Source organism: Ammodytes marinus (assembly GCF_949987685.1).
Source record: "Ammodytes marinus genome assembly, chromosome: 22".
NCBI lineage: Eukaryota > Metazoa > Chordata > Actinopteri > Uranoscopiformes > Ammodytidae > Ammodytes > Ammodytes marinus.
Genome location: NC_137226.1, coordinates 4,748,569 through 4,769,694, shown reverse-complemented (window position 1 = coordinate 4,769,694; position 21,126 = coordinate 4,748,569). Strand labels below are relative to the sequence as shown.

The following is a 21,126-nucleotide window of genomic DNA, read 5'->3' as shown; positions in this document are numbered from 1 at the left end:
ATCTATCCATGTTATACATTGCTTAAAATTATCTCCAAAAATGCTCCTTGTGTGTTTATTCTGACTTAAAAAAAAAAGATTTAAGGTATATTTTTGAATAGCAAGTGTAGCATAATTGACCATTTTATTTTTGTTGTAAAGCCAATCCATATATCACGGAATTGATTGACATTGCCATATGTGTCAATGGTCAGGTCTATTGAGTATGATCAAAGTGTACTAGTCACCCAGGAGACAAGGCAAAAGCAAGAGAAGAGAAGTAAAGAACTGTGTGGACAGAGGTGGACATGCTGTGTATTTATGCCGATCTTTCAGCCACTTAGCCCCCCCCCCTTCCCTCCCTTCATTCTGCGATTATGTTTGAGGTTTAGTCATCAGAGCTTTTAGGAATTAATGGCATGTTTTAGTCCGTGTACAGCTGGAGGTTGAGTCATGTTTTTAAGACTGTTAAAGGCTTTTTTATGTATGTACCTTTTGAACCCAGCATAAAGCATGAGGTGCTATAAAATTGAAGAAAAGGCAAGTTTATTTCTATTGCACAATTCAGACACAAGGCCATTCAAAGTGCTCTACAGGGGCATAAAACACATCAAGACTAGACATTAGAAATTGCATTGAAGAGATAGTAAAAAGAAAGAAAATACATCAAGATTCAAGATTTGACATTAAACATTTAGACAGCGATGTAGAATGGCTGCAATAAAAATGACGTGACTGACAGTATACTTATTTTCGACAGTATATAGCCTATTTGGGCGGCAGTGGCGAAGTGGGTAGGGAGATCGCCTCTGGAGTGCAGGGTCGGAGGTTCGATCCCCCGTCTCCCCGCCACATGTCGAAGTGTCCCTGAGCAAGACACTGAAAACACCCCAAATTGCTCCCGATGGTTCAGAGAGCGCCTTGCATGGCAGCTACTGCCATCGGTGTATGAATGGGTGAATGTGGTAAAATATGTAAAGCGCTTTGGGGCTGAAAAAATCGGCTAGAAGGCGCTATATAAGTCAAGTCCATTTACCATTTAAATAAATTACTCTTTCATAATTTGTAACTAATTTAAAAATATTGGGGAATCTGTATTCACAAAACCAAATAGAATGTATTTCGAGGCAATCTTCGCCTGAAGTCTCTTTTCCCAAATTCGAGTGTGGGTGAGAGTGGGCAATTAAATAGCAGTTGACACAATATTCAAGTTTTCAAGTAGACCCTTTGTGTGTGTCCCAGGCTCTTAAATACAGTGGTTTAATCTATTATATCCGACATTATTTGGCCTTCGATTAATGTGTCCAACAGCATTGAAGCGTTCCCAATCCAAACAACACAAAATGGGCTCTCCATTAGAAATACCCATGTTCATACATTTCAACTTATCGAGATATTTTTCACCATGAGAGGAGCTTGAGCGTCTTGTGTTTTCAAAAGCCATGACAGATTCATAGTTCATCACTCTTCTGGGATTTTCTCACAAAAGCCAGCCAAGTGACATTTTGCAGATTATTTTTTTTCTCGCCGCACATCATGTAAATGTGCCATATGTGAAATGTGGCCAGACGGATGACTAGACAGTGAAGTATGTGTTCATTCAAGTGATTGTGACACTGTTGAGAGAGACTGTGCGTGTGTGTGTGTGCTCGCGTGCGTGTGTGTATGTATATGTGTGTGTGAAAAGCTGTATTACAAAACGTGGCATTAAAGAGCTTCTAGTGAATTGCATACTAATCAAATACACTTGAATGTGCTGTGTGTAAAATTAGAACGGTCTCCCAGACTGTATAGTATCTATACAAAATAAATACTATAGAATGAACAACTAAATACCTCTTCACATCATCACTTGATATAGTGGAAAGACTTGAGGCAGTGGTGGATGATGCCATCTTTACTAACTAGCTTGTCCTTGAAGGCCACCGTAGCTTCTATAAATAAAAGGTGGACAGATACATTGCAAACAAGACATTTCACCACTTGATGCCACTACGTACATACTCTGATATTACACATTACAAATCAGCTGCGTTGTACAACGCTGAAGATGTATCATAATGAGTCACTCTGAGGGTGTCTCTCTGCTCTGCTGAAGTGTGATAAATAATCACGGTAGGATTACAATAAATAATGCAACTATTAGTTTGCATCTAGTATCGTGACGGCGACATCATTTTAACATGCAAGGCAATCGTTCGTGGGCCCTCAGGTGTAGCTTGTTTGGCACATGTGAACATAGGCATTCAAGCAGACACACACACACACACACAAACACACACACACACACACACACACACACACACACATACACACACACACACACACACACACACACACACACACACACACACACACTCTCTATTTTTCTGAGAATAATTATTCTGAAAAAAGTTTAAGCTTTCACCCCACTGCACGCAGACAGTGAGCGTGTCTCTAACAGTGTTACCTAAAAAAACAAAAGATAAAGAAAACAGTCACTGGTGCACGAACTTCTGCCCCGATATGTTCACGCACACATGCACAAGGGATGCATGAACTCACACACCCAAACACACACACACACACACTCTGGCACCAGGATGATGGAGGAGCAGAGATGTAAAATCCAAGTCGTTCTTTTAATTTTTCCTCAGAACAACAAACATCCTCTCAACAGGGAGGCAGAAGATGTATTACCCTCTTTCTTATCTTCCTAACTGCAGCTTAGGTTGTTTTGCAGAATTTTTAATTTTAATTTTGTCTTTTAGCCGCCTCGCTTTTTTTCTCTCTCTCTCTCTCTCTCTCTCTCTCACTCTCTCTCTCTCTCTCTCTCTCTCTTTCTCTCTCTCTCTCTCTCTCTCTCTCTCTCTCTCTCTCTCTCTCTCTCTCTCTCTCTCTCTCTCTCTGTTCTGTTTTGTACTTAACATTTTGCTGTACACTGAAAGTAGCCTACTATTCCGATGCTTCGCTTAAAAAGTGGATTAAAGGAACACTCAGGTTGTGTTGATGATGTTCTCCTTTGGATGAAAGCAAAATGACAAAGGCAATAAGAAAAAAATAGCATTATTTGCACTGATGTCCTCGTTTGCTGATACATGTCATTTATGAGCATCGGAGGAAAAATAAGACTTTCAGAAATATTTCAAAGTTCCTTGTAGCACCTTTAAATAATTACATTCACATAAGTAAATGACTGTGTATCTTTGTTATGACAGGAGCATTTTATATAAAACGGTATGATTAAATTCTAATCAGTCAATGTTTGTGTGTGTGTCCTTGCAGACGAGGCGCCCCCTCCTCCCTCTTCTCTGTTGGACGTGGACCGTAGGAAGAGCCACATCCCTGAGGAGTTTGCCGGTCTGCTCCATGGATCCTCCCCAGCCTGTGAACCCCCTGACACACCTTACCACCTCTACGGCCCCAAGACACACAAATATGCCCCCACCACCACCACAGACACCCAGAGCGGCCTGCTGCAGACCCCAGAGTTAAGCATCGTAATCGGGGGTAAAGGACCCGGTCAAGCCCTGTCCACTAGGCCCACAGTCACAGATAGCGATTTGTTTTTGCCTCAAACGAGCACCAGCGACCCCCAGAAACCTCAGGTGGTGTACCGGACTATCTTCCACACCAGGGTCAACCAGGACCAGGCAGCCCTACCCAGGACAAACTGCGAGAAAGCGGGTAAACAAACTCGTGCCTGGGCTACCCTCGACCGCCCGCCATCTTCCTACAACCATTCGGGTCAAAACGGAGACGTTCCAGAGCTCCAGGGGGGGACCCAGACTACAGGTGGCGTGCCCAAGGGAGGTGCATCGGGAGGCGGGTACGAAGAGAGAGCGTGCACCCTGGGGAGGATGAGGTCCATGCCCCGCAGTGTGCTGGACCTGCAGCTCAACAAGTCTCTGTCCAAGTCTGATTCCAACCTGGTGGCAGTGTCGCCCATACAAGTAAGTCGTTGCCTGGATATTTCTGGGCTGAGATTTTCCATTTTGCTTTTTCTAAAATCTCCCCTAAAATTACTTCTATTTATGTGTATTCAAAGTGTTAAAGGTGCACTATGCAGTTTTAGGGGAGGGGGATTTGTTTAGACTGCACTTTGTTTACATAACGTATTTACTCTACATATAATTCTTAGTATTGAATAAATATCAATATAATTTGGTTCACTTCTCTGACATTCCCAAAGATACATAGTGCACCTTTAACATGAACATGATTTATAAAACGGGGCCGGCATTTATGTTGCAAAACGTCAAAACTTTTAAAAAAAATCTTGATTTTCTCTAAAACTCTCTCGCTCCTATGAGACATTTATGTAAGAGGTAAAGGATGATTATAAAAGCCTCTTCTATTAAAAAGTTATAGAAAAGTTTCTCCTTTTCTAAAAGTTTTGTGTAACACTGACATCTGGGTGAGCCATGAGAGCAAAGGCGTTCATTGTAAATATTCAGCTGTATGCATTATGCAGCCCGTGGTGGAGGTGGTTTCTGGTGGTATCTTGCTGTATCATGCAAACTGAATTCAGAAACGGCCCAGAAACCAGTCCAACCGATTAGATAACTCACTAATCTGGGCCACAGTGCTCTCTGCTCTGCTACAACTTCTGCTTTCATTTGTAGTAAATAAATCACAAGCTAAATCCCTAGTCGGTTTGATGAGGGATGCTTCGTTATGGAGGAAACTTTAATGGGAACTGTTTTAGTATGTCCATATTATTTTGGTAAAATATTTGGAAACCTTAGTGGTTAGAGTGCCCCCCGCCCCCCATAGAGTCTCAGTCCTCAGAAGCAGCAGACCACGGGTTTGAAACCGGCCCGTGGTCGTTTTCTGAATGTCATTCCCCTCTCTGCCCCATTTCAATAAAAGCATTCAAAAAACAATCTTTAAAAACAAATTATAATTATTTTGTCTTGTCCAGGAGGAGCACGGTTGGGGGTCTGGATCTCGAGGCCAGGGCCCTGGAAGTCCCAACCCAGGAGAGGCAGCCAGCCCGGGGGGAAGACTTGAGAGAACACCCTCCTTCACTGCTGAGTGGGAAGAGGTAAGGAGACATGTATAGATAATAGATATGCAGTATATAGATGTTAAAGGTACTTCGAGGAACTTTTGGTTTGTGTTCATTCTAGCGCCCCCTCGTAGTGTTTTTACAACACCAGCTGTTGTTTCTGGGTGAGCGTACCCATGACAAAGGCATTAAGAAAAACTATACAAAAATAAAAATGTTGCACTGATGGTCTCGTTTGCTGTTACATGTCATTTATGATCATAAGAGGAAATATTTAGTGACTGTTTCAGAAATATTTAAAAGTTCCTCGTAGCACCTTTAACAAAGTTGTTATGGTGTTTCATTTTACAGACAGCTACACACACACACACACACGTCATCTTTTCACCGCCCAGGCTGATCACTGGCTCTACTTTGATGTCATGACACACGCACTAAAATTGATTAAAAATCAATTTGCAAGTGAATCATCTGTGAAGGGGGTGGAAACCTCTGCCCTCAGAGCAGTCTACTGCGTCAGTTTGTTCCTGCTTTAGAAATCAACTCAGCTCCTGTGGTGCAGACGCAGGCCTGTGCTGATTCAACATGCTCCTACATTGATTTCTCCTTCTGTAACTGGCAGTGGAGCAGCAAGGGAGATGTGATATGATGACAGACAGTGGTATTTTTCTATCAGTTTTCTGTTATGGAGGATAGAGAGCGCAGGTCAAGAGGGTGGCTGTGTGTTGCGGTCTAGCTATATTAAAGGTGGAGTCAGTGATTCTGGAGAACGCTTGTTGTCAAAATCACCCTTTGCCAAAATCAGTGAATATCTCCTCACGATCCACTACATGTCTGTACTGGTGTTCATACAAAGGCTCTTAAAACAGGCATGTTGCTAGCTACGGTGTCCCCCCCCCCTTGTGTACATAGCCTTTGTTTGCATACCAGTTTACAGAGCCTAGGCTGTGTATTTTGTAGCTTTTTTTCCAGTGCACACACAGTACGGACCGGTAGCGGATCGTGAGGAGATATACAATGATTTTGACCAAAAACACCGACTTATGCAAATTGCTGCGTGTGCTGTGCACGTGTACACCCCCTGGAGATTAAGTTTATTTTTAAAGGGTGACTCCTAATTGGTCCCTCAAACAATGCTAGTGCGTGTGAGTAAGAAAAGTCCATTTGTGCACGCCTGTTCAAATCAGCATGTTCATTAATTCTAGCACGCAGCTCATAATAACTTGCTGATGGTGATGAATTACCATATGGAATTTCCCCCATAATTCCTAGCAATTAAGGTGACCTTCTCTGTTTCATTGTGTGCTTTGGAACTAGGAGATAATATGCTTTCGGGGGAGACGGTGTTTTTTTATATATATTTATATATATATATATATATATATATATATATATATATATATACACGGGGATTTCAGAAGAAAAAAAGATAACAAAGTTGATCTATTTGCAGCTCTTGCCTGTGAGTAGGAGTTGCGTTGTTAGTCATGAGGGACATCCAACCACCACCGATGATCTGAAGATATCCGAACTCATTAGTGCTACGGGGCGCAATTCATGTTGTTACAAATGTGTGCTTTAATCTGGCTTTTACCTTGGAAATAGCTGAGTTTGTGTGATGCTGGTTAGGCTATTTGATATTGTAATTAACAGCCCGGAAGATACATTTGTTTGATAATCATTCAAAAAGAGTTTATTTTTTTTATATCACCACCAAAGATGTCTTTCATCTAGGAAACTACAGTCGTGTGGAGGATAGTTCCATAGGACAGCATGTTGTCCTTTGTTGATCTTTTTAATGTTTACCTTTGTCAAATAGAAGTTATTAACATTTCTGTTGCATTCACAGTGGGTTTAACCTCCAAATGATCTTTTCTTTCAGTATCCACATACTCTTTTAACCCATTCTATAAAATGATTTGATTAGTGCAGCTTTAATCATCTGTCCTACATCAACGTACAGTGAATGTTTAGCCTCCAGTTAGCCTCCATATACTTTGTACATTTGGATAGAAGTGTTTTGTCCGCTGCAGACAAATTGCTCCAAGGCCAGTGTCACGGTCTGCCAGCTTTTGAACCAGTCTGTTTGACCTGGCCTTTAAATAAACGCTGGTCTGGAATCAGTTTGCAGCAAGGCCAGGTTTCTCTGACCCGTGATGAGCAGGCGGCCATGACAGGTGGATGGATAGGTCAGTGGTTAGCAGCACGATCAGGGATGACCGATCAACAGCATGCAGACAGACAGACAAGACAGACAAGACAGACAGACAGACAGACAGACAGACACACAGACATACACACAGCCACACAGCCAGACAGACAGACAGACAGACAGACAGACAGACAGACAGACAGACAGACAGACAGACAGACAGACACACAGACATACACACAGCCAGACAGACAGACAGACAGACAGACAGACAGACAGACAGACATACACACAGCCAGACAGACAGACAGACAGCCAGACAGCCAGACAGACAGACAGACAGACAGACAGACAGACAGACAGACAGACAGACAGATGGGGCACTTGAATCCATAAATAGTAGGGTTAGCCTTATTACTGGGAAGTGACTATCCCTTGTACGTGCTGTGGATCTATCTAACTCTCTGTCTCTCCCTCTCTCTTTGTGTCTCCCTTTCTCTCTCTCTTCCTCTCCCTCTCTGTCTGTGTCTCTCTCTCTCCGTTCAGATTGACAAGATTATGAGCTCCATTGGGGCGGGGATAGGCAGCGGATTGGACATCAAGGAGGACACCTCAGGTAAAATACACACACAAGTTGGTACTGTATGTGTGGGCGACCGTGTGAGTGAATTTGACTTGGGAGGATTTTTCATTTTTTTCATTTAACTTTTATTTATCCTCGAGAGACCAATTGAGGGGTGACCCTCATTTACAATGACGTCGAGTTCAAAACAAATTCAAATGAAAAACAACAATACATACAAAATATTCAATGCAAATACATCAAATACACAACAACAGGTGAAGAGAAAAAAAAACTATTGAAACATTTACACAGTGGTGAAGAGTGGCAGCAATTAAAATTAAATGGGTGAAAGTACAATATAGCCTAATTAAATCTATAATAAATGTAATAAATCTGGTTTATCTTAAGTTGGGTCTTATTTTGGTAGGTTTTTGCTATCATTTTGATATGGGTTAATATGCCAATACTGAACTCACCAGAGTTATAACAGATCAGTGAAATAAAAATAAAAAGACTTGGCAAGTGCAGTGTGTCAAATTTGAACCAATGTTTAAGTCCGGAAACTGGAATTAACAGTGATTACATTTAAAATTATTTTCGCTCTAGGAGATTCTCAGAAAGCAACAGACATTGGATTTCCTTTGTATTAGTGGAAATAGAAATATAGTAATTAAAAAATTAATTTAAATAATAAAACACATACAATTGAAAATATTTTATTTCCGCTAATCCATTCTTTTTTCTTGTGAAAAAACTGGATAATATTTATAACTGAAGGCTTGATTCCTAGTAGCCCAGACAAAGCTCTATTCATCATCAACAATAGGAATGATAGCTTAAAAAGCGACGAAAACAACACCTGTCCTAAATTATAATAAACCACAATTATCCTTTCTATTGTATGAGTTGGTGTGGCTGGGTGATTCTGCTTTATGGACTTTCTTATGCCCGTCAAATCCCTGTTGTTGTTGGGGGATTTTTCACCAATTTGTTCACCTGCGTACCTTGAATGCTCCGCTGGTAACCCCCTGGCTCTCTAATGGCTCCCCCATCCCCTGCCTCCCTCCCTCCATCCACCAAGGCAAAAGTCTCTGCTAACCATGGTTACCACAGGGCGAAAATCTTGTTTGTGTCAAGCCAGCTACCAACACCACCACTAACAACAACACACACACACACACACACACACACACACACACACACACACACACACACACACACACACACACACACACACACACTACACAACTACAAACGTGTACATATAGATAATGCTGCACACATGCGCGTGGTGTGTGTGTGTGTGTGTGTGTGTGTGTGTGTGTGTGTGTGTGTGTGTGTGTGTGTGTGGGAGCTGCATGGGCTCCTTGCAGACAAAAGAAGCAGGAGCTGTTGTGATCGCTATTATCAGCAGAGCAAGCCAGATATATGTAGAGGGTGATGATCAACAAACTGAGAAAAAGATAGGGACGGGTGGTAGACGGAGGGGAGAGAGAGAGAGAGGGGGAGAGACAGAGAGAAAGAGAGAGAGGGGTGGAGAGACAGAGAGACAGAGACAGAGAGGGAATGAGGGAGGAAGGCAGTGCTCAGAGAGAGAGAGAGAGAGAGAGAGAGAGAGAGAGAGAGAGAGAGAGTGGAGGCTGCAGAAGCATACAGATGAGTGGGAGTACTTGATAAAAAGAAATCTCCAGCGCTGGCAGCTCTCGCTCTTTCTCTCTCTCTCTCTCCCCTTCTCTCTTTTCTACACACACACTTGCACAGACTCACACACACACACACGCTCCAGGGAGCAGCCAAGCAAGCGCAACAGCTGAAAAAGAAAAAGCGGCTGCTGCTGCGCTGTGCAGTGCTGTGCGCAACAGAACGCTCACAGCTCGTTCGCTTCTTTTTTTGGTTTTTGCTTGCGGATCTATACCTCCACTCTCACATCGCTGACAGGATTTAACCCCCAGGACGGAAGCTTCTTTTTCTGGATACAACTTGTCTCCCCTTCCCCTTCTCTTGCTCCTCCTCTGGCTGGATTCAGAGAGCTAGAGAGAGAGAGAGAGAGGGGTGCATCATCTAGAAGCCGTATAGTCTCCCACTTAACCTGCTTGCAACCCGTCTGCATGCTGACCCCATCCATGCTCACCATGCCTCCTCGAGCCTAGCCTTCCCCCACTTCCTCCTCCTCCTGACCCTCCTTATCTCTTCACCTATCCCCCCTTCTTTACCTCTACCTGCCTCACCTCCTGTGTTGCCAAAAAAAGAGTCCCCCCTTTTGTAAAGCATGGCGGGCTCCTTCGATAGCCACTTAGCCCGCCACAACATGATGTGGCAGTGTCAGCTGTCTCAGCCTGACTGCCGGTGCTACCGCGTGGACGGCTACTCCCTGCTGAAGCGTTTGCCCCTGCACCCTCTCATAGGTCCCCGCTGCCCCATGCAGTCCGTGGGCCAGTGGCTGGACTCCATCGGCCTGGTCCAGTACGAGAACCACCTCTTGGCCAACGGATTCGACAATGTCCAGTTCATGGTAAGTGTGTTTGTTGTTTAATATATGCAAAAGTGTGTGTGTGTGTGTGTGTGTGTGTGTGTGTGTGTGTGTGTGTGTGTGTGTGTGTGTGTGTGTGTGTGTGTGTGTGTGTGTGTTTATTCCCTTGTGATTTTTTGTATTGGATGTGTTGTGTGTGTGTGTGTCCCATCTCCCTGTTATCTCTCCCTTGGGGTTTAGCTCATAATTATTGTTTTTCTTTCGCACTGATTAGCGAGATTCAATCCCCCATCCTCCCCCATGTCAAAGTGTCCCTGGGCAAGACACTGTACCCCTAAATTGCTCCCGATAGTTAGCTTGCACCCTGCGTGGTAGCTGCTGCTATCGGTGTATGAATGTGTGAGTGGGTGTGAATGGGTGAATGTGTACAAAACAATGTAAAGCGCTTTGGGTCTGTGAAAAACCAGGGAAAGAGCTATATAAGTGGGCTTCCATTTACCATTTAGTAGTATTTTCTTCTCCTTTTCTCTCTGATCCCTTTCGTTTTTACTGGATTTCCTCCGCTTTGTATCCTCTCCTCTCCCCCTCACTGATGCCATGTGAGGTCCTCCCACGCACACAAGAAATCCTACGCCACATCTTTTTTGCAGCAATCGAGGCTGCACACAAATAGGCTGTACATGATGCTCACACTAGGCTTAATATGCTCACAGAAACCATGCCTGTTTTGTGTTTTTTTTCATTTTTCATGCACAAATGGGACTAGAAAGGTGGCAATGCAACCCACCTGTAGCCCTGTGCAGTGGGATGTTTGATCAGACCCTGATCCCTTCATCTCCACTGATGGAAGAGGAAAGAGAGATACACTCGCTGGTCATTTTGCATTCATTCATTCTTTTGATGTTGGTGTGTGTGTGTGTCTCTGTGTCTGTTTCTGTGGCTGTGTGTGTGAACGTGCGTGTGCGTGCGTGACTGCTTGTGTGTGTGTGTGTGTGTGTGTGTGCGTGTGTGTGTGTGTGTGTGTGTGTGTGTGTGTGTGTGTGGTTTTATAAGACTTAGATCCACAGGAAGAGAGAGGGTAATTGATAAAGTTGGAAAAAAAGAAGAGAAGTGAATTGCAGGAAAATGTAGTGAAACTGCAGCAGAGGCAGAAAGGGAGAGGGATGCTGACTGGATGAGTTTATTAGAGTTGAAGATTGTTGCTCATATCTCCATGAGGGCAACACAGAGAGATATATATATATTGGGGTTTATCCTAGGGGACTTAAAAGACTGGGGCTAATAGCATAAAGTATTTTACAAGACAGTAGAGGAGAATGTGTATTCTATACTGCATATTTTCCCATTGAGAGAACGCTGCTAGCTGCTTTATTCCTGTACACTTGGAAAGGCAATTAAAGCTTGCTTTCTGACATGAGGTCAGCTAACAGAGTGCATAGGTTTGCATGTATGTATCCATGTAAATACATGTGAGGTCCAGTCTCACTGTGACCTGCATTTGTTCATCTGGTTACCTCGGCAACAGGAGGAAATCTGTCTCCTTGTGTTTTTGGACACATTTTACAAGCATCCTTAAGTATGAGTTATATCATTTTAGAAAGACAGTAGTTGGCAGTAATTGTGTTTAACTTGCGCGTGTGTGTGTGTGTGTGTGTGTGTGTGTCTGTCTGTGTGTGTGATGATACAAACCACATCAGCACAATCTCCTCCTTCCTCCTTTTCTTTTCCCATCCTCCTTCCTTCTTCATTCCTTCTTTCAGCTCAATTCAATACAACGTTATATTATTGCTGCAATGTATCGATCGAAAAAATAATTGCCAGAGCATACACAAAAAAAGTCAATAATGCACATAATAAATGCATTAAACAGTGGTCATATTCAGAGCACATGGAATGTCTCCTTACAGAGTGTACGGTAATACATCAGATTCCTTACAGTTTCATATCCAGTTCACAGGTATTAAAGAATATCAATTATTCAGCCCATAATCTATATCTAGGCAAAATGCTACCTACATTTTTTTAATTTTAACACCTTCAAACACCTACAGTAGCAGACATGAATCAACGTCAAGTGTTGTGTTTCCGGAGAAATTTTTAAAAACATTTCTCAATGTTCACTCTTCTATTCAGATTTTTATTTTTATTTCCATTTCCCAATGAAAATATTTTACGGTTAAACTGCTTAAATCTCTAATGTGTTCACCAGCAAATCGCTAACTTAGTCTGTTTTTCTGTTTTGGTGCTGGGCAGGTTGTGTACAAAAGGGATTATCAGAGCCATTTTTATGCTAACGACTGCCTGCTTCAACACAATGACTACAGCTTTGAGACTGTAACAACTGTAAAGCAGGAGGGCCAAAAAACAAAAACAGAGGGTGGCTTTTAAAATTATACAGTAATTCTAACCAATTGAATGGACTCCACTTATATAGCGCTTTTCCCTGGTTTTTCACAGATCCAAAGCGCCTTACAATGTTTTGTACACATTCACCCATTCACACACACATTCATACACCGATAGCAGGAGCTACGACGCAGGGTTTACAAACTAACTATAGGGAGCAATTTATGGTTCAGTGTCTTGCCCAGGGACACTTAGATATGAGGCGGGGAGACAGGGGGTTTGAACCACCGACCCTGGACGACCGCCCTACCTGCGGGCTGCTTCGCCACAAAATGTCACCAGATAACAACAACTACCTCAGATTTTAATTTTATATCTTATTCACACTCTAAATGATAGCTGTCGGATATGAATAAAATAAATGTGTAGATAGATGTCTTCAAAAATAACCCCTTTGCAGCAGCTCTGTGCCAGCTAATGTTGCACATACTGTCACACTGTTTGATAATCAGCATTTATTTTTAGTTAAAAATGTATTTTCTTCATTTCGCAATGGCCCCTGGTGCACCACTCACAGTCTTTTACACTCATTCCTCTTACACAAGCACACACACACACACACACACACACACACACACACACATACTCACACACACACACACACACACACACACACACACACACACACACACACACACACACACACACACACACACACACACACACACACACACACACACACACACACACACACACACACACACACACACACACACACACACACACATGCTATCATATCAGCATACCAACGTACTTTACTCTCATTTGCTGCTATTTAACGTCCGCTAACTGATTTTGGCAGCACTTCTGAGAGACTCCGTCCCTACTTTGTCTTAAAGTCTTTCTCGGCGGATCAGTCTCCTCTCTGTAATGCCTTTGGATACAATTAATGTAGAAAAGAGCTGAGATGAAACAGCGCCGCAAACATGGCGACTTCAAAGTCCCTTTTTTTTGTGACTGGGCCTTTTCTGCGGGTCATTTTTCTGTTTCAAGTTTTTATTTCATTTGTGTCACTCTTTGCAGATTGGCGCTTTTAAAGCTCTGTTTAATGTTTTTATGACTTAATGGGAAGATATACAGGCTGCGTTCCTATCCCCATACTTTCTGCCATTTAGTATGGTAGAAAGAAAGATTTGGGATGTCTCAATTCTTGTGGTCAGATTAAGTATACTTAGAAATACCCGGATGTCTACTACATCCGGACCTAATTTTTAGTGTTGAAATCAGCGATTCTGACCCACAATCCAGTGGAGCCTCCTTAATGAAAACAACTGGGGATGCGACGGATATAAAAGCAAGATGGTCAAGGCGCAATGTTATAAGGAAATAAATAAGTAAATGCTAAGTAGATTATGTTGATGGTCAAATCAAGAGTATGCTATTTGGAACGCAGGGTTAATGTTTTCCGACCTTGGTGACACTCAGTAGCGTCCACAAATTGATATTAATGCGGTTGAAGAAGCAGGCTACGGTGGGATTAGATGGCGTTGATATTTGCGACTCTCCTTTTTGATTGTTGGCTGTGGATTCCTTCAAGGAGAGTCTTGGGTCAAATTCATTTCAGAACCACTCAGATTTCAGCCCATTAAAAGAGATTAAATGTTGTTTTATTCATTCTTTCCATTTCAAGTCCACTTCAAGTTCATCCGTAGAATTGATTGGATTGGCCAATGAATTTGACCTCAGATCCAATCTGTATCAGGGGACAGCTCAAAAAGGCACTATGTCCTATGTAGGAATGTATGCAGACATTGCATCCAATCGTACCATTACCATTGGCCACTAATGGGATGGTCATTAGTGTGGGTGTGTCCATTCACCTTAAGCAGCACATAGAGGACAAGTGCTTTCTGCAAGAGAGAGATGGACAGATAGCAAAAGGGGCGGACCGGTTGTTATGGAGACAGTGTTTTAATATGAAGGACACTGGACGGACACTAATCACACCCATTTTTCAATCATACATAATTGAGAGAGAGAGAGAGAGAGAGAGAGAGAGAGAGAGAGAGAGAGAGAGAGAGAGAGAGCTGGACAAAGAAAAGTAGATATGGGACGATATTAAAAGTCATATATCCAACCACTTAAAGGTGCTCTGAGGAACTATCAGTTTTTGTTCACACTTGCACCCCCTTTGGACCAAAGCGGTAGTGTATATACTACGCCAGCTTTTGATCCTGGGTGAGCGTACCCATGACAAAGGCATTAAGAAAAACTATATAGAAATAGCATTGCTTGCACTGGTGGTCTTGTTTAGTGTTACATGTGATTTATGATCATCAGAGAAAAATTTCAGAAATATTAGAAAGTTCCTCGTAGCACCTTTAACAGTGGATTGTAGGCACATACAGTGATATGGGTGGGGGGAACACTGAGGCACACAAACAAATTCTTGCAAACCAATATGAATGGCAATACAAATAATGCAAAAGTCTTTATCATGATAGATAGAAGCTAGTTGATAAAGACAAAGCTAGGAGCAGAGTGGGGTTGGTACATGGAATTACAAGAATGAACATGGCGTACAGTGACAGATAGATAGCAGAAAAACGAAAAAGATAAAGCATGATGTCGTGTGGCGCATGCTTAAGACACAGCGGTTGATAAGGGCAGCCGCGAGGGTAGTGAAATTAATTTGAATCCAACTGTAAATTGGATTCTTCATTCAAAAGGTTAGAGCCTCTAATCCTTCCCATACAGGAATGTATTACTCTAAAAGAGAATGTAGTTATGAATATAAAATGTAATTATAAAATATAAAACAATTCGATATTGATAGATACCGATACCTAGACTACGCAATACAATATATAATACAAAATATAATAAATATATCAAACTTTAACTTAGCGACAATCGTAGTAACTGCCGTCACATTATCACAAATTCCCTATCTCCTGTGACACTGCAGCTCCACACAGCCAATCACCAGTACTTTTACACCTTTAGATCGATTGCATTTTTCCATAATAGACATTTCAAAACCCTACATTTTTCGATAGTCCATGGTACTGAGGCATTTCCGTTGGTACCGAAAAAGTATTGAACCTCGATACACACCCCTATACACCAATAGGTTTGTACGGAAACAAAAATGAATTTGAAAGGACACACCGAAAGTGCAAGTGATGACAGAGAGAAGAGAGATATCACAATATAAACGGGTAAAGAGGACATTTTCTCTGACAGCAGCACGATGAGGAATGGCCGAGATATTGGAGAGAAAAGGCGACGGGGTTGAACACAGGCATGAAAGGAAAGAGAACTAAGAAAGAGCCAAAGATAAAGTGTGCACAGAGTGATTTGTAGTTCAATACGCCTAAGGCTGTTGGCATTTATAATGGGCCACGCGACCATCACTGAATTTCAATTGTTGCTCCATCTCATGCACGCCTCAATCCCCTTGCCACTGTGTGTGCGTTTTAAGTCCTGTGTTCGTGACCCACACTGCAGCTGTTTTAAGAAGCGCGGTTGAACTTTCACAAGGGAATCAAAGGCCATGGCAAAATCATTTTTTTTTCACATTGCGGACGCTGAACACCAGTAAAATGGATCGTTAGTGATCATACTAGTGCTGCATACCAAGTATTTGGATCATACACATGCAATATACAATGACAGGGTATGGTAAATGGACTTGTATAGCTCTATATCTCCGTTTCGTTTATCACAGACCCAGGGTTTACTTCGATATTATAAAATAACGAATGTAGGCATTAGGAGAACGTGCTCAGCCTAGGAAAACATTGAATCTCTCATTTAAAAAAAAAAGTGTGATTAGGATGTTATTGAGTTTTCGACACTGGTAAATTATAGTCAACAGTTCAACCGACATCTGTACATACATCCTACAGTGGTAATAACAAATACATTAATTCATCCAAAACAAATGCTAGAAATCAGAAAAAAACACACACATGGATCAAAAGTATAGTTTGACAATAGATAATATAAAGAGTATGTGATTTGGAAAGCAGGGACAGTGTTAAGACAGAAAGACAAATGGGAGACGATAGAGTTTGGATAAAGAAAGAACAGACCTTTATCTTGTGAACATGAACCCCATGTCTTTGTATCAGGATCTACAACAAGGAGCAATTAGTCATCCCTCTGAATCTCCCCAAAAATCTACTGAAAGCCTTCAAATCTACTCCAGGCTGACACTAGCAGTCATTACTCCTGCTCTGGCTTTGCTCTGCACTCTATTAATCATCCTGGGAGCTGACCTGTGATCTGCGAGGGGAATGTGGAAAGAATAAGGCTGCGTTCCAAATCGCATACTCTTTCCTTTCTCTATTCATACTACATCTGACCATACAAAGTATCTAGTTAGCATGCAGTATAGGCATACAATTGGGATATACTTTTACTTATTTATCATAACATTGCGCTTTGATCTTGCCTCTTGCTTTTATATCCGTCGCATCCCGGGGTTGTTTTCATACGGAGGCTCCGTCGATGTGACGTCACTTCCGGTGCTCACCGGATTGTGGGTCAGAATCGCCCAAATAGCATGCTGATTTCAACACTAAAAATCTGGGCAGGATGTAATAGACGACATCCGGGTATTTTATAAGCACACTAAATCTGACCACAAGAATTGGGGCTTCCTACATCTTTTTACTGTCATACTAAATAGCAGAAAGTATGGGGATTGGAACACAGGGTAAGTTTAGCCACACAGTAAGCCCAATATACTGCTGCTGCCTTAATTTTTAAAGTCAGTACAGGGACAGACTATAATAGAGCCCTGCTGGAGATAGAGTCGCACAAAGAATCCTGCTGCAGCAACATCACTCACTTGTTATGGGGCGTTTGGGACCAAAGTATCTTGACATTTTAAACTTTCATTCATCATGGTGAAGAGCCTGCCGGGGGGCATAAGGTTCACCAGAAACAAACTGAAAACTGATTGGAGTGCATGGATCAATAGAATATGAAGCTTGGATGACTAGACCATGTGTTTAATTGAGCAAAGTGTAAGCAGCAGGGTAATGATTCATGGATTGAAATGTGTAGTTTAGTTGATGTTAGGTTGATTATGCATATTTGGACGTGAAGATAAAGTACAGGCAAGGCTGCTGCTACCTGTTTTTCAAGGTTTAATTTTTGGTGTGTGGGTGTTCTCTTCCACCACCTCTCTTGTATTAATTCCAGCCACAAAAATATGCACTGATTTTCAGCGCTCGTTGGTCCTATAATTGAAGTCCTGTCTGGATGCAATGTCTGTGTCAGTGGTATCGCTCCATCTGTTAAGGGCTCAAGAGTGCACAATTCCAGTAGTGGAACCTTCATGGAGAAAACTTTAATATAAGAAGCTTCTTAGTTTGAGTGTATGAGTGCTTATTCGGACATAGCAGCCTATAAGAGAATGTCATTAAAAATATCCATAAAATCCAGTACCACAAACTATAAGAATGGGCCATTGTAATAGTTGGCCGTTAATGTCAGCTAAAGGTGAAGCAATGGGCAGCCAGGACAGACCAAATGGCTTTCATTTGTACACAGTGTCTGGCAGTGTGCAATTGTCCGTGAAATAGCCAGGCCTTCCAAAGGAACTATAAAGATGTATAAATGTTTGTATATGTTCCTCTAGAAGCTGGTGGAAAGAAATATCATCAGATTTCTTGTAATTTTGTTTTGACAAAAAGGCCAAAAGTCTGAAGAGGAGTATGGCTGCATTGTTAGGGTAGTCCCGTCCGAATTGGGCTGAAGAGATGTTGTACAGCACTAACGTTGTTAATGGGCGGTAGGGCGGTCGTCCACTCGGTTGCAGGGTCGGTGGTTCGATCCCCCGTCTCCCCGTCACATGTCAAAATGTCCCTGGGCAAGACACTGAACCCCAAATTATTCCCGACCCTGTGCTGCTATCGGTGTATGAATGTGTGTGTGATTGGGTGAATGTGTCCAAAACAATGTAAAGCACTTTGGGTCTTTGAGAAACCAGTGAAAAGCGAGAAGTCCATTAACCATTTAACAAGCTTGGTTTCATTCCACAGTATAGCCACAACAACCTGACATTTCTCATCACCTTTCCTTCCACGTTTGACATTTAAGTAGCTTGTCGGGTCTCCACAACTTTTGTAGCTTAGCCTCTCAGTTCAAAGCCCTCCTGTCACAATGTTAGATGTCTAGTCATTAACTGTGTGGTGATCTAGAAGCGTAGGCAAAAAAAAAATTAAAATTAAATCTACAAAATTGAAACCAGCCGAAAAGATTTCTCTTGTGAATGTACTTTTCGGGATACTGCGGTGAAAACTAGCAGACTGCAATCTCCCATCTAGCCTTAAAATGTCTCGATCTCCGGGCAAAATGTCTCTTTCCAGGGACACAGCGGTCCCCAGAGTCCACTATAGAGCTGAGGGAGCAAACACATATATATCTGTTATCTGCCTGCTTTTCCTCTGCCCGTCTTTGTGATGTTTATCATTGTTATTAAAGTTTGACAGGAAGGTGATGTGGAGGGACTGACAAGTGTTATCCTTCAATCCTACAGCACACAGTGTATGGTGTGTGTGTGTGTGTGTGTGTGTGTGTGTGTGTGTGTGTGTGTGTGTGTGTGTGTGTGTGTGTGTGTGTGTGTGGTCACTGCCTCCAGGCTGCTCACGCACAGTCCCTCTCCTCTCCTCTTGCCAATTCTTTATAATTATTTGGGTGATTACCTCGCTCTACTTCTCCCTGCTGTCAGTATATAGGATATATTTCTGGCTGAGTTGGCCTTTCTTTCTGCTGAGAATGTCTCCGAGCTCACCACAATTCTTCCCCTTCCTCTCTCTCACTCTCTCAGCCACTCATTCCACCTTTACCCCTTTGTTATCTGTCTGCAGTCTCTTTCTTACCCTCCAGAGACAGGCTTTGACCGATAGGGCTCTTAAGGTTTCCTATTTGAGTCATTAAAGGTGAAAGTCTGAACTATACCCATACATTGTGTGTGTGTGTGTGTGTGTGTGTGTGTGTGTGTGTGTGTGTGTGTGTGTGTGTGTGTGTGTGTGTGTGTGTGTGTGTGTGTGTGTGTGTGTGTGTGTGTGTGTGTGTGTGTGTGTGTGTGTGTGTGTGTGTGTGTGTGTGTGTGTGTGTGCGTGTGTGCGCACAGCAGAGTCTCAATGAAGAATATATACTTGCGGTCTCCTACTGGTTGCAAATCAATGATGTTTATTAATTGCCTGACTTTTCTACAGACTTGCTGTTTGTTCCTCTTTTTATGGAGTGCAGTACCTGTTGCCTGATCCACCACCATTTAGTTTTAGTTTGGTAACATTAATGTTGAGTATTGCTACAATATTGTTTAGTTTGTTTGTTTGTTTTTGCCAGGGAACTCATCCTATGTGGATCCATTCTAAAACATTTGCAGACACATTTTTATATAATTTTTTAGCTCTGGGATAATCCTGTATATATGCTCACTAACCTTGTCTCTGTCTTGTCTCCTCCTCAGGGCAGCAATGTGGTGGAAGACCAAGATCTGCTGGAGATCGGGATCCTCAACTCAGCCCACCGACAGCGCCTCCTTCAGGCCATTCGGCTGCTGCCCAGGGTCAGTACAGCAACACTCAGTGCTTTAAAGGTGCTCCAAGGAACTTTCAGGTTGTGTTCATTCTTGCGCCCCCCTTTGGACAAAAGCGGTAGTGTTTTTACTATGCCAGCTGTTGTTCCTGGGTGAGCGTATACCCATGACAGAGGTATTAAGAAAAACTATATAAAAATAGCATTCTTTGCACTGATGGTCTCATTTGCTGTTACATGTAATTTATGATCATCAGAGGAAAATATGAGACGGTTACAGAAATATTTAAAAGTTCCTCGTAGCACCTTTAAGCAAGTCACAGGGACCTAATCTGTGTTCATTGTAAAGGTGCATAATACGTCTTTATTACCAGTTTCAATTACAAGGTGATCATAATACAAATGGGAGCCTCTGTCTTTTATCTAGCTTTTGGCCAATCCGTTTTTTTAGTATAAAATTTGCAAGCCTCCATCCTCCATATGTGTGTCCATGTTATATAACTCTCTGTGGGTGGTGAGGTTCCTTTCTGCTTCTTCTGCAGAATATTTTAACAAGGCACACAGAGGAGTTCCAGGGATTCAGAAAAGAGATGCACTAAGCAGCATTACTGGAGATCACAGCAGCCACACTATATCAAATTGAAACTGCTCACACTTTAATCTACATATGGATAAGACAAAGAATATTCTGTGTGTGTGTGTGTGTGTGTGTGTGTGTGTGTGTGTGTGTGTGTGTGTGTGTGTGTGTGTGTGTGACAGAAAGATAGAAAGAAAGATCAAAGCTGTAGGACTGCATAAGAGCTCAGAGATAAGCAGGTTTCCCACTGACACCCAGAAAACTTTGTTCTCCAGTCGGCACTGTCCTCCTATCAACCCCCAAACTTTTTTACACACACACACACACACACACACACACACACACACACACACACACACACACACACACACACACGTAGGCAAACATATGCTGGACTTAAGGTGGAGGATGTGTGATGTTGATTTAAAGCTCGATAAACCCTGTGTGGTTGTTTTGACCGTCAGAATAAAAGTGAATGAATTACCCT

The 21,126-nt window shown here is 42.3% G+C and overlaps 1 protein-coding gene across 2 annotated transcripts in view; it reads left to right on the top strand.

Annotated features, from left to right (window-relative positions):
* anks1b (ankyrin repeat and sterile alpha motif domain containing 1B) overlaps positions 1-21,126 on the top strand; it is a 206,563-nt gene that overhangs the window by 142,324 nt on the left and 43,113 nt on the right. For both annotated transcript variants that reach the window (XM_080050738.1, XM_080050736.1), the window contains 5 exons: positions 3,244-3,911; positions 4,883-5,005; positions 7,668-7,737; positions 10,092-10,198; positions 19,995-20,093. In XM_080050738.1, coding sequence (XP_079906864.1) covers positions 3,244-3,911; positions 4,883-5,005; positions 7,668-7,737; positions 10,092-10,198; positions 19,995-20,093 — 1,067 coding nt within the window. The remainder of the gene's footprint in view (positions 1-3,243; positions 3,912-4,882; positions 5,006-7,667; positions 7,738-10,091; positions 10,199-19,994; positions 20,094-21,126) is intronic.